The sequence below is a fragment of the Pogonomyrmex barbatus genome, unplaced genomic scaffold (genome assembly GCF_055798465.1).
Source record: "Pogonomyrmex barbatus isolate J1 unplaced genomic scaffold, ASM5579846v1 scaffold18, whole genome shotgun sequence".
NCBI lineage: Eukaryota > Metazoa > Arthropoda > Insecta > Hymenoptera > Formicidae > Pogonomyrmex > Pogonomyrmex barbatus.
Window position 1 is genome coordinate 1,855,299 of NW_028297114.1, and position 13,080 is coordinate 1,868,378.

Sequence of the window (13,080 nt, forward strand, 5' to 3'; positions counted from 1 at the left end):
CTCACGTTTCAAATACGTATTTTGTAAATAACAACACTGTGTTATCACAAATGTTTATCTTTCAACAAGGTGCTATACAACAAACTGTGTACACATGACACACACTCGATCATTCTGACGTTCCGGTTGAAAATTAACAGAATTTGCTTACTTCGCAAATTCTGCTTGTAATATATAATACATTAAATGTATTATGTAACATAAACGTGTGTGTGCACTAACTATAGGATGCCTTATACGAATCTCATTTACATGAGATTTTCATACAATTGTTGATCAATAACAAATAAATTTGAAGTTATTTTACATCACTAACTATTAAATGCACAATTGGCCCATAAAAGAATAATTAAATAAGAATCCAAATTCCTCTATAATGCAAAAAAAAATGTACATTTGTGACATATTCTAATGAATATATTCGTATAAATATATTGACTCAATTATATATTGAGATGATCACATATGATCTGCATGTTAATTCTAGAAAATGTTCGTTATATTAATAAATGATTTAATTATGCAGTAACAAATTATGCATTAACGACTTTCCGTAATGAAAAATGAAAATCGGATAACAACATGTACGAGCCAACATTTTGAAAAAGAAGATTCGTAAAAACAAGATTCATAAAATCAATTTGTCAATCTATTTCGGAGAGATGTTGGAAACTATTGTTTTGGAATATTCTATTCTTCAAGTTGAACTGTTATGACGACATTAAATTCTTAGTTCGAGGTAAAATTCGTATGGTAGACCCAAGGGACGGTAATTCTTTTATTACAAAAATTGTATTTGCAAACTGTTTATGAAATAGTCAGCGAATCTTCGTTACGTTGTTCGTCGTTGAGGTTTCTGTCCTTTAATAACAACTGGCCGGCCTTTTATGAAACCTCGTTTACGCCGCGCAGTCTGAAACATCAATGCCCGACCCCCCATAACTTCAACTACGTTTCCAGGTCAATTAATGTGCAATGATAAAAACGGTAAACGATACGAAAAATCACATTTATATATTTAAAAAAAAAAAAAAAAAAGATATCTTTCATTCTTTAGTATAAATATAATTTAGTATAAATATAAATATTTACATGCATACCAACCTTTTTACTAATATACGAATTCGCGCGACGCGTGATAATTCGCTCGGAAATCGGAATTCTTGGTCTATTGAATTCCGCTGGTTTCTTCACCCTATAGACGTATTTCACAATTAGCAATTAATGCAAAAATTTTGTAATTTTTCAAAGTTAATTGTAGATGAAAACTGTCGTAAAATTTACCTGTAAATCCTAACAAGCCAATGTTCGGTGGTATAAGCTTCCTCCAGATATGTTAACTGGAAGTTTTTATTGCCTATTTCTGCATTTCGAGTACGATCGTAACCATAAGGCGATCGATAGTCTATTTTAACATCCCCAAATCGATAATAACTCAGCTTATACATAAGCGAGTTCAGCAAAGTAGGGGAACCTTCCGAGTCAACGCGGAATTCCCCCCTTTCGGTAAAATAATCGCTCTCACGAATGTCTTGAGGATGCTCGCCCTCAGCAATACGGACCATCCATAGAAATTTATTAATATCATCACCGGAGTATCCGATCATCCCACCAAAGATGATCAACACATAGTCCACATCCAGGGATGTCATGATCTCGTAAGCAGCACTTTCGTTCGAGCTCATTGCCTTGCCAACAAGAGCTATATGCGAATTATTCCATGTATTATTGTCCACGAGAGTAGTTCTACAAAAAAGAAACCGACGTAATAATGTAGTATAATTAAGTAATTATATTGATCTCACACGTTAATTTAAATATATACGATCTTATAAACATTGTACCTGTTAGCCATACCAGCAATCTGGTATCCATAATCCCACCAGCTCATAACTCGAGCGTCATTAGCGGTATTTTGCGCTAACCAATAGTAAGCCTCCCGAAAATCGTCCAAGATGGCTCTGCCGCCATCATTACTATAAGACGCCAAAACAATAGATGGACTAGAATAGGCGTTGCTGGTTACCCATGTGCAATGCACAGTAAACATCATCAGTAGTATGAGCATAACGATAATAACGACGTTACGAATATTCGCGCCTAATCCATCACCATTTCCCTTCGATCTTTCATGTTTCATTCTACGAAGTTTACCAGCTTTATCATATAACGCCCTACCAGGACTTCTTTCCCTTTCCTCTTCGCTCTCTTCATTGCTTTCATTACCACTACGATCGTTTCCATCTCTATCCTCTTCTTTGAGGTACAGTTCCACGAGTCTGCTGACAGCAACTCCGGCCAGCATACACACTACTGGAGTTAAAGTCAACATAAGTCTTACCATCACACCAGCGAAATAAACGGCACTTATGGCGTACAGTACAACTGCAAAAAGATTGTATATTAGTTAATTATTATTGATATTTTCATCATATATTTTCATTTCTTACCGAAGACACGCTCATCATTGACGTGTGTAATGCAGTACCAAAGACCAACTGGGAACATTGCGACAAGAAAATGCAAATCAAAGAAAAAGCTGAACCAAGTTGTCGGTTGATGTTCTGATACAGACGCTATTATAGGGATATGTATTTTGGCATAACCAGTATCCCATAATGAGTAAAATCTACCGCTCCAAGGGGCGACGATGCCAGCATATGTTAATACGATCAAAATCAATAAGAGCATAGCAGTTGCTACAGCCACAACACCACCAAAATATTTCATCTCGGATTTGGTAAGTACAGTTCTTAAGTATCTGAGAATTAGAGAAATCAGTATAAGTATATTGCAATTGAGGCATTCCCAAAATATCTAATCAAATTTTATCAAAGTATTCTATAAATTATCTTAATAAAAAATATACCTAGCAAGAATATTTTAAAAATGTATGTCCAACAGTACTTTTCCACTAATAAACGATGCAGATTAAAAAATATAAGAACAAATAAATATTATAAATTGAAATAATACATACCTAAATGCTGCTACAAAGATTATAAGACCAAATACACCACTCGCTGCCATATGCTCAGAAGTTCTGATCGGCTGAAAACCGACAAATGGTATTTGCATACTCAATAAAAGTCCAAGAACATAAAACGTAGTATAGCTGGTGAACAACCGGTTGCTAAAGCGATTCAAGACCAGCAAGGCAAACACATGAAGTGGAATCAAATTGATAATGAACACATAGCCTCCCCATGCAGACACCATGTAGAAATAAGATAGAGCGGTTACACTCGCCCAAAAGATCGAACCAGTCTTGACTGATTTGACCCATAGATAGTAAGTAATTTGCAATGCAAAGATCGCGATTCCCTCGTTGTCATAACTACCGGCTACAGATCTTGAGATATAGCCAGGTACAATGGCAATGAAGCAAGCGGCAAACAGGCCAGCTCCAGCACTCCATATTTCTTTTGTTAATAAATATGTAGATATGGCAGTAAGGCCACTAAAAATTGGAGCTAGAAATACACATATGTCTCTTATATGCACTGGTATGTTCAAAGAGTGCAATATATAGTGTATTGATCCAGATGTTATCATGAGTCCAGGATAAATAGTTCCACCAACAATTCGGCCCAGTGGATACCAAGCCCGTTCGTCAAACCAATTCAGAAAATTGTAGAATCCATGTTGCACCATATACGCCGTTGCTCTGTAGTTGAACCTGAATTCAATACATGCCCATTACATCTTGCTATTAATCAATCAAAAATTTCAATGTTATTTATTTTTATATATTAAAATAAATTAATAAGCATTTTTGCTTATTAAAATAAATCAATCTGAATAAAATAAGAAAAAAAAGATGAAAATTTTAATAATTATCTAATATTCGTTCCGTTCGTTATTAATAATTACATTCTCACGTATTTCTAAATAAGTTACATAACCGAAAAAATAATGCAATTTATCGTCTCGAGAGATATGATAGCGAGTTTAACAATCGCGCGGTACCGAGATGTTATTCGAGTGATCGTATCCCGGATACGTACCAAGGATCAAACTCGTGTATGATGCTCTCGAAACGTATGACCGCGAAAAGCCTAGAGGCAAAACCCGAGAGCCAGGCGAGCAAGAGCACGGTAAAGGTGATCAGGGAGCTGAGGCCGGCGGCGTTCGTCAGCGTGGAGGATTTCATTTGCTTGGTCATCGATTTCTTATCGGGAAACATGACTTTCGCGTTGGCCGACGATGAAGACGACGATGATGATGACGAGGATGACATCGAGGGCAGTTGCTGTTGTTGCTGCTGCGACGATGACGGCGATGACGACGACGACGACGACGACTTATTCGGCAACATGCTTTCTGCGTTGCCTCACGTCCGCCACGAGCGCGTTAGACCTTACAATACGTGCGTATCCGCGTTATCGGTGCTCACAACGTGGCGTTCGCCATATGTGCATCAAACACCCGCGGTTCCCGTGCGCGACACGCGGCGCGCAACAAATTATCAAATATCGCTGAACACCTAAACTTGGGAGGCTAGGACACGTCGAACGCCGGCTACGTGTTAACCATGACTTCCATCAACGGTAGCTACGAAACTCGCACTAGAGCGCAGCAGTGAAAGGAGTGCGTTCTGACATGCGACAGGCAAATTCTTTTCGACTGAATTTTACATAATTCATTTTTTCTCTTTATCTCTTCACGTTGGAGAAAAAAAAGTAAAAGAATGAACGGCGCGAAAAGTTCAGCTAAAGCGGCGTCTACAATGAGACTTTAAGACTGAAGTTCCGGTCTACAATAGATGATTTAAGCCATAAGAAATTGACCAATCATAATCAATTATTCTCCTATTCTTCGACTATGATTCGTCCATTTCTTATGGCTTAAGGCCGAGATTAAAAGAAACAAGTTTACTGGCAAAAGTGAGGAAATTTTATTTCTTTTTTTTCTCATAAATTTCCTTATTTTCACTTTGTTTCAAGATATACGATCAGCCTTCAATCCATTTGATGTTACAAATATTTTGAAGCATTCTTTAGAATAAAATTTTTTATTCTAACTAATCAATCGAATATCAAAACATTTGTAGAATGGACCGCAGCTTATCTTAGAAATCAAAAATTTATGTCAAGAATTAATAATATCAATACTCTTTAGTTACTTAGTGTCGGTCCACAAAAAGTGATTTAAGCTTTAAAAAGTAAAAAATTGACCAATTATAATCAAATATGAAAAGAATACTAGACTATGATTAGTCAATTTTTTACGGCTTAAAGATTAAATATTTATTGTGGACCGACACTTAAGCCCGCGGCACACGATACTTTTCTTCCTGCTGATTTGCTAGCTAGGATTTGTGTGCTCGTTGAGCTCTTGTTTCTGATTGGTATATTCTTTTGGATCTAAAAAAATATATCGATCGAAGACAAGAGTTCAAGCATGCGATCCAGCTAGCAACCAGCAAGAAAAAAAGCATCGTGTGCCGCTGGCTTTAAGGATTCCCTCGGGGCTTTTTGATGATCATGAAAATTCGCTGATATTGTTAATATATTTTGGAACACATTCAGAGTCTGATCAAATGGAATATAACCACAACGGATCAACGTCCAGTATTATAAATAGTAATATAAATATATATTGTAGTTGTTGTCGAGATTAAATGTTCTCCACCAAAGCAAGATTAATAAAACGCACGGGAAAGAACGGCGTTGGACGTTACGATTTTTTGCAGCTCTTATCTACTGAATACAACACAACTAAGTCTAAAGGTGAAAAATAATGTGAAAATATTTTTCAATATAATAATAATAATAATAAATCAACTACTTTTATATTAGACGCAAAGGAACAAGTATTGGCAAATTTGGCAAACTTCGCCTATGATCCTATAAATTATGGATATATGAGACAATTACGAATAATTGATTTATTTCTTCATGCCTTGTCTGAAAGTAATCCGAAATTAGTACGTTTCGCCATTGGTGGTATCTGTAATTTATGTTTAGGTAAGCATATTTATAAAACAAATACAACGCTTGTTGCGTTACATATAATATCGTTTTTTCAGATGCGATAAATAAGATATACATCCTCCGCAATCGAGGCGTTGAGTTAGTATCACAATTACTTTCCTTCCATGATGAAGATATCGTGCTCTCAGCAATTTCTACCCTGATATTCTTGATCACATCTGAATCGAAAAACGAGATAACATCGACCGAGATAATTAAACACATGCTGGAACTTTCGTGTAGTGATAATATCCGTATTAAAAATTTGGCAATCATATTTCTAAATGATTATTGTGAAGCGACTGAGGTGGAGAAAATGAAAAAAAGGAAGATAATTAGCCCATTCATAGAAAATAAATAAGTCTGATTAAATTTTATTTATTTAAGAGTCTTAGTATATAAACTAATATATAACTTAAGTTATATATACAACAGATAATATCATGAAGTTTATTCAATTTTTTGCTGGATTTCTTAAAAATCCTATAAAGATTCCTTCCAAAGCAAGATCATTTGCTGATACAACAATGAATAATTTAAGAGAGGGAGATCAAGTGTCAGTTTTAAAAGTAATAACAAATGATGATATACTCAGATTTGCTGAATTGACAGGTGATTATAACCCAATACACACTGAATCAGCAAAAAATATTGCACATGGTGCTTTACTCAATGGCTTAGTGTCAGGATTAATTGGCACAAAGTTACCTGGCGCAGGTACTATAGTTATCGAACAAAATCTTACGTATCCTAAACCATGTTATGCTGGCGATACTGTAGAAGTTATAGTAAAAATTGTATCGATCAGAAAAATCATTAAATGTATGTATATGTGTATCGCTAATGGAGATAGAATCGTATTAGAAGGAGAAGCGAAGCTTATGAGAAAGATATTGTAAATATTTTATATGTTACGTTAGAATCTTAATAAAAATGTTTTATTTTATGTGTATACAAAAATATTTTATTAATAATAATAGAAAAATATACTTTTTTTACATATAATTTGTGTTGATTATTTTTTAAACTCATAAATAACTTTATCTAGATATAAGATTTAAATTTTTTAAAATTTTACAGTTACTCGTGCATGTGGTATATTTTAATCGTTAATAAATACAAACAATTAAAGTAGGACTCTTACATAAAATCTGAGGTTTTGCTTAGTAAGCAATCGAAATGTGGCCCATGAAAATATTGCGATATAATGTGACTTTAAAAATTTAACGCATCAGTCTTGTTACAGTTCGAATTGAGTTCTGCGAAGTGATACGGTGAAATCCTATGAAAAGAACTTTGCAGTAAATATAAGTTAATTTAATCGAATTATTGATATATAATCGCGTATATTTCACAGGAGAGAGGTATAATTTTCATTTTATTTCTCTCACTAAACATTTTGAAATCGTTTCGTTAATTAAATTAATTTAATCAATATTGAACAGAAAATGTTTAATCGGCAACAACTTAACTTTCAGATCAAAATGTATTTAGCGTTAGTGGCAATGGCTCTTTGCATATCATGTTCCTTTGCAGAGAATAACAGTACTATCACAAATATTAAGCCATCTACAAATACATACGACCAACCGATTGGTTGTGTCTGTGCCGTATTTTTAAGTGGACAATTTAAAAAGGGTAGCAGGGAACAACCTAAAGGATATCCTGCACTTCTTCATGAATATCCCGATCCACTTCCATGTACCACTATTGGAAATAGACTTTGTATCAACAAATGTCTCGAAGTTGTGAGTCTTTAAAGTTTAATTCTCGTAGAGAATTTAATTATATTTTTTCTTTCTTAAACATTATATTATTTCTCTTTACGTATCCTTTCACGCTGAATATTAATATAGAATTAAATATATTTTATAGATCGTGAAACATTTACCAAACAGTTCAACAATTCTCTGTGCTTCTTTAGAGCGCGATTGTCATAAAGAAAGGGTGAGTTATATACACAAACATACAAATTAATTTTTATTATATCTTTATTTGAAATTATTATAGAAACAGAATTGTCTCACGCGTTGAAAGCATGCGATTTTAATGCATCATGCATATATGATATTTCTTTGGCAGGCCTATCTTTTCATCAAGAATTGCAAAGACGAGTGGACAAATACGAATCTATCGGCCGGTAGAGAATATTGCTGCAAAGATGGCATGCCGTATAAATGTTAATTGACATATATTTAGAATAATATTTTTATACGATGACTGTTTGTAGTTCTAAGAGTTGAGCAGTTTTTAATAAATACATTTAACTTAATAAGTTCATGGCACTTTGAATATCCCACCACTTGTCTAAATATAGCTTGTAGATCATCAGATACGCTCTACAAAGACAGGCAGGAATTCAGCACGAATATCTCAAACCATCCTTCTATATTTAGACTTCGAGGTGTGAGAATTTTGTGTATGCGGTACCAGCGGCAGTCTGCCATTCGTAAAATTTTCTCAGAGTGACCACTGATTGTTAAGGCATATCCTGAAGCTCCACTTTGGATCACTGGATCAAAAGTTCAGGCATAACCCCAAGAGCTTCATCATCAGACTACAATGCCAGCGTCAAATTACACGCTCGCATTGTTTATTGTTACAACTTTACGATCGCGATGCTTTGACTACCTTCCGAAGACATTAAGATCACGTACAATTACAAACGTAAAGATGCGCCACGCTTTGTAGTCTGGCAAAAGATACTTGGCACACATATATACGATTGAGAGACAATACGAATACGCAAAATGTGTGCGCGAATCCTGGCGTGTCCACTGTGCTCGCAACCGGGATTCTTGACGCTTGACGCACTACGAGCCGGACTTGTAAGTGTAGCGACTCGACCCCTCGTATGTCCTGTCTGCAACGAAGTTCTATTAGGTATAGATAAATTAACTATACATTTATTTGGTCACACGATCAATCTGAGCAGCGATGCGGCGGAGTCATCGAAACTTGGAACCGTCGATGAGCAGTTGGTCGCTGTCCATAACGCGCATAACGTCGCTCCGCAAGACTGGAATGTGTTGATACAGCAATTGGGCAAGGCGCAAACCATAGACAATGGCAATGACAGGATCTGCACGGAGTTGTCAGATTCCGGAGGCTCGAATACGGGGGGCAACATCTCCGCCGTGGACTCACGATCTAAAGCACAGAACCAGAACTTGAGAGGCGCCAGTCAATCCAATTTCGTATCGGATTATAATTACGACGTGATAAAAGTAAATATCCTTCCGCAATCAAATGAGAGTCACAGCGCGATCCTGACTGCCACAAATCTGCAACAGGGACCACTGAAAACAAATTGCGCGATGCAGTATTTTTGTAATGACAATGTTAAACACTTGAATGTGCCGCAGGAATCTATACAGGCGGAGAAAACGGTTCTGTCGGATTTAATTAATGTGACGAAAGCGGCAGGAGCTATAGACACCAACATCTATCAAGATATTGAAGGGAAATGCGTTGAATCGAACATCGTAGCCAACAATCGTGGCCAACGTATCACGAAGGAAAGACTGATGATAGATTTAATTGAGAAGGAACATGGCATTTCTAGTTTTCAATCGAGCCAGAATCCAGTACCAAATGTTTGCACAAGCGAGTCGCCAAAAGAGCGCGACGTTGAGCAAGATTTGCCCAAGGCAAAGGAGATGAACACTGGAGATCAACATTCAACCTCGGAACATAGGCAAATATTGCCACATACGCAAGCAAACATGGGCAAGTCTTTTCGTACGGTAACACCGAAGGAAAAAACGGAAAGATGTAACGTGTGTGGATTTCACTTTCCCGATACTAATATCTTGGTTTTGCATAAACAATTAGTGCACGAGCAAGATTCAAGCAACAGTTCGGAGAAAGTGCTTAAGAATTATTCTTGTCATCTGTGTTCGAAAGTATTTAAAATGCGAGGCAGTCTAATGGTACATATGAGAGTAGCACACGTTGGATTTAATTCTGGTAATTAATGTTAAAATATAACATAATGTTAAGTATTGGTTGAAGAAGCAAAAGATTATCAAAATTAAAAGGAATATTTCTTATATTTATGCTGTTTGGGATATAAATTTGGATCATAAAGAAGTTAAAATATAAATAAAATAACACGGTTTTTAATATTTTCATGAAAAAATTGTAATTAATATTATATATATATATATATTTTATGGCTAATTAACTAACACTTATATTAATAACTAATAATTTATAAAAAAAATTTAGAGTAATTTCGAACAAATTAAGTATATATAAAATATAAAAATCAATTATCAAATTGATAATTTTAAAACAGATATATGTAGATATATATAAGATATATGTCTCCAGATATGCTATTTAATTTCTTTATTAGTGTTACAACATATTATTTCTCTCTACAACGATCAATGCAAATTTAAACATTACATAATTTCCAACCCGTTCAGAGAAATGTGTTCTTGTGAATTTTTTCACAAAAAAAAATCGTAGAACAATTTACAAAATTTTGACTAATATTTTAATGTGTATGACATATATAACCTCGAGATTCTGAGATAAAAAAACATGAAAGTAAAGAAAGCCAATGTGATTATCAGTGCGTGAACAATGATACATAAAACTTTAATATACATAAAATATCGCAAATGTTTCGATTCCGGATTCGGACTCTCTCATACTTAATTATATATTAATAATTCCAATATAATACATAATTAATATATACAACTCAATACATGCATAGATAACTGTTGCATATTGAAATAATTCAATGTAATAAAACATTTTTTATTTACTATGATAGGTTCCTTAACGAAAGATGATCAAATTGAAGTTACATGCAGCGATGCTGGATACACGTGTCCCACATGCGGAAAGAAATTCAAGAAAGTGAGACTATCTCCGCGCGTTTTGTTCGTAAAACTCGTAAGTGGTATTTTCATAATTTATAACTCTTTCTCTCCCTTATGTTTCTGTTTCAGGAGCAACATGTGGTACAACACTTGAAGACCCACGAAGGCAAACAATGGGAGTGCGATACCTGCAGTAAGATGTTTACTACCAAGTACTTCCTGAAGAAGCACAAACGGCTGCACTCGGGAGAGATGCCGTACAAATGTAAAATATGTGATAAGAGCTTCACCTTCCAGCAATCATATCATAAGCACAGGCTTTATCACAAGGACGATAAGCCACACACCTGCGCGACCTGCGGTAGATCGTTCAAGGAACTTTCCACGTTACATAATCACGAGAGGATTCACACCGGGGAGAAGCCGTTTGCATGTGAAACATGCGGTATGTTACGAAAGAACGATCGTTAAAAAATCAGCCGATGGAAAATTAATCACAAATAACGGTTTGGGATCGATTAACAATCAAGATTAATCCTCCTGTTTGCGTGGTATCTGTAATATTTATGGTGTGCATGGCTTACAGCAGGTAATTCATAAATGCCGAGCATTAAATGTGCTGCAGGCTCTCTCTCTCTCTCTCTCTCTCTACGATAATGATAATCCTCCTACAATTGCCGTACTAATTCTTCCGCAGGAAAATGTTTCCGTCAGCGTGTTTCGTACTTAGTCCATCGTCGAATTCACACAGGAGTGATGCCTTATAAATGCACAATGTGTGGCAAAAGCTTCCGATATAAGGTATAAAGCAATCACGAAGCGTTTGCAGCCTTCTAATAATGCTAACAAGTGATTTACATTTGTAGGTAAGTCAAAGAACTCACAAGTGCCCTGCACAAGCATCGAGCAATATCCAACCGTTATCTGATATTATTGTACAAGAGATTGATAGTGGAACAGTCAATAAGCCACAGACCACTGATACCTTGCAAGAAAGTCAAGCATCGATGACAACCGCTGTTGATGAAGAAAACAAGTTCATGTTGATAATAAACGTCCAAGGACAACATGTTTTAGCACTGCAATCAGAAATGAATGACGTGTCCTCCGAGAAAAAAGAGCGAAGCATCGAATTTAGAGACACTAATGATGTTAACAAAAATTCCAAAAAGAACAAGACATGGAATGCTAAAAGTCTTACCGCAGGTTTTGAGGAATCTGCTAGATCGATTGAGAGGATACAATCGGATAATGAAAAGATAAATACAAAAAATACAAACGATTTCTTTTCTATGGTCATGTCGCCCCTTGAAACTAGCATATCCTCTCCGACATTTGAAATGGAGCACTTGAGAGTATCTTCGCCTAAACGTAAAGAAGATTCGATAGATTCTTATACAGACTTCCAGGTGTCCAATAACGTGCAACTGAATCTGCCGGGCATAGAGCAAAGCTTCAATCGTGACAAAAATGTTACTGATTCTTTGCAGACTATAAATGAAGAATCGTTGAAGGAATTACTATATGGTATGGACAGAAAATAAAGCAAGTGTATTTGTAATCTGACATATTTATAACTTGATAGTACAAACTAACGATATATACATTAGCTATTCATCATAGATAGATATAGAAAATGTCTATTCATTATAGATAAATATATAGAGAATGGAGATGTTTTAAGTGTAAAGCTGTGTGATTGTTATAACTCGATTATCTTTTGATCTATAATATACAATAATATAATAAATCAAACATGAAACAATATAAATAACAACTACATGATGTGATTTGTTAATCTTAATACTTGAATAATAACAAATTTAGTAGATGTATGTAGATAACTTCTATTATTGCAAACAATGAAAATATCTTTCAAAATGCTAGATTTACAGTAAACACAAAATTTTTTAAACATCGATGATATCGCGAAAATAAATAATTTCGAAATACATATGCAAGCTAATAAAATCACCTTACGAATTACGCAAAAAAAAAACATCTTCTGAAACTTACCTCGTGATGAGAAGATCCGTCAATAAAATTACGTATACAAAATACGACATAACCTTTTCTCGTACGTCGGCAAGTGTTGTCAGCTGTCAGCGAAATCGAGAGTCGTTTCGAGTGATGTTTGCGAACGCACGGTACACGGCCGTCCAACGCGCTGATTGACTCGCCGCGGGGGAACTACGGCGCGTCCGCCAATCAGAGGGCGGCGCGAAACGCCCGGGACAACCGCCCCGTGCCGCGACATTGAGCATTTC

At 35.5% G+C, this 13,080-nt stretch overlaps 4 protein-coding genes and 1 long non-coding RNA gene across 9 annotated transcripts; 3 read left to right on the forward strand and 2 right to left on the reverse strand.

The window, feature by feature from the left end:
• Positions 1–6: 6 nt before the first annotated feature.
• On the reverse strand, positions 7–4,559 carry Stt3B (catalytic subunit 3B of the oligosaccharyltransferase complex). 3 transcript variants are annotated; one of them, XM_011649505.2, is made up of 7 exons: positions 4,008–4,559; positions 2,981–3,679; positions 2,451–2,761; positions 1,845–2,385; positions 1,285–1,746; positions 1,105–1,195; positions 7–942 (listed from the first exon to the last, which is right to left on the reverse strand). In XM_011649505.2, exons 1-7 carry the CDS (start codon positions 4,316–4,318, stop codon positions 922–924), a joined length of 2,436 nt encoding a protein of 811 aa, XP_011647807.1. In that variant the 5' UTR covers positions 4,319–4,559; the 3' UTR covers positions 7–921. The 3 variants fall into 3 exon arrangements, with proteins under 3 accessions (XP_011647807.1, XP_011647806.1, XP_011647804.1); XM_011649504.2 differs by having other exon boundaries at positions 7–948; XM_011649502.2 differs by having other exon boundaries at positions 7–913; positions 4,008–4,558.
• Positions 4,560–5,455: 896 nt separating this feature from the next.
• On the forward strand, positions 5,456–6,980 carry LOC105434005 (uncharacterized). The gene is made up of 4 exons (XM_089075195.1): positions 5,456–5,732; positions 5,802–5,969; positions 6,032–6,334; positions 6,396–6,980. The coding sequence occupies exons 1-4, from the start codon at positions 5,624–5,626 to the stop codon at positions 6,872–6,874; spliced, it is 1,059 nt and encodes a 352-aa protein (XP_088931321.1). The 5' UTR covers positions 5,456–5,623; the 3' UTR covers positions 6,875–6,980.
• A 149-nt stretch (positions 6,981–7,129) lies between these two features.
• LOC105433977 (Follicle cell protein 3C) lies at positions 7,130–8,250 on the forward strand. 3 transcript variants are annotated; one of them, XM_011649510.3, is made up of 4 exons: positions 7,130–7,339; positions 7,454–7,723; positions 7,851–7,922; positions 8,058–8,250. In XM_011649510.3, exons 2-4 carry the CDS (start codon positions 7,460–7,462, stop codon positions 8,157–8,159), a joined length of 438 nt encoding a protein of 145 aa, XP_011647812.2. In that variant the 5' UTR covers positions 7,130–7,339; positions 7,454–7,459; the 3' UTR covers positions 8,160–8,250. The 3 variants fall into 3 exon arrangements, with proteins under 3 accessions (XP_011647812.2, XP_011647813.2, XP_011647811.2); XM_011649511.3 differs by having other exon boundaries at positions 7,130–7,276; XM_011649509.3 differs by having other exon boundaries at positions 7,130–7,723.
• LOC148936983 (uncharacterized) lies at positions 7,949–13,079 on the reverse strand. Its single transcript, XR_016138830.1, has 2 exons — positions 12,830–13,079; positions 7,949–9,125 (listed from the first exon to the last, which is right to left on the reverse strand). It is a non-coding gene; the product is annotated as an uncharacterized LOC148936983 (long non-coding RNA).
• LOC105433976 (uncharacterized) lies at positions 8,726–12,657 on the forward strand. The gene is made up of 5 exons (XM_011649508.3): positions 8,726–9,944; positions 10,765–10,850; positions 10,943–11,258; positions 11,511–11,614; positions 11,680–12,657. Exons 1-5 carry the CDS (start codon positions 8,726–8,728, stop codon positions 12,355–12,357), a joined length of 2,403 nt encoding a protein of 800 aa, XP_011647810.2. The 3' UTR covers positions 12,358–12,657.
• Position 13,080: the final 1 nt, after the last annotated feature.

Coding starts and splice junctions, on each gene's coding strand:
- Stt3B (XM_011649502.2), bottom strand. CDS start 4,318: ATGTTGCCGAATAAGTCGTCGTCGTCGTCGTCGTCATCGCCGTCATCG. Junction 2,386..2,450: donor CAATGATGAGCGTGTCTTCG/GTAAGAAATGAA, acceptor ATCTTTTTGCAG/TTGTACTGTACGCCATAAGT. Junction 1,747..1,844: donor ATTGCTGGTATGGCTAACAG/GTACAATGTTTA, acceptor TCTTTTTTGTAG/AACTACTCTCGTGGACAATA.
- LOC105434005 (XM_089075195.1), top strand. CDS start 5,624: ATGTTCTCCACCAAAGCAAGATTAATAAAACGCACGGGAAAGAACGGC. Junction 5,970..6,031: donor TATCTGTAATTTATGTTTAG/GTAAGCATATTT, acceptor TCGTTTTTTCAG/ATGCGATAAATAAGATATAC. Junction 6,335..6,395: donor CCCATTCATAGAAAATAAAT/AAGTCTGATTAA, acceptor ATATAACTTAAG/TTATATATACAACAGATAAT.
- LOC105433977 (XM_011649509.3), top strand. CDS start 7,424: ATGTTTAATCGGCAACAACTTAACTTTCAGATCAAAATGTATTTAGCG. Junction 7,724..7,850: donor TCAACAAATGTCTCGAAGTT/GTGAGTCTTTAA, acceptor TATATTTTATAG/ATCGTGAAACATTTACCAAA. Junction 7,923..8,057: donor GCGATTGTCATAAAGAAAGG/GTGAGTTATATA, acceptor TTTCTTTGGCAG/GCCTATCTTTTCATCAAGAA.
- LOC105433976 (XM_011649508.3), top strand. CDS start 8,726: ATGTGTGCGCGAATCCTGGCGTGTCCACTGTGCTCGCAACCGGGATTC. Junction 10,851..10,942: donor GCGGAAAGAAATTCAAGAAA/GTGAGACTATCT, acceptor TTTCTGTTTCAG/GAGCAACATGTGGTACAACA. Junction 11,259..11,510: donor GTTTGCATGTGAAACATGCG/GTATGTTACGAA, acceptor ATTCTTCCGCAG/GAAAATGTTTCCGTCAGCGT.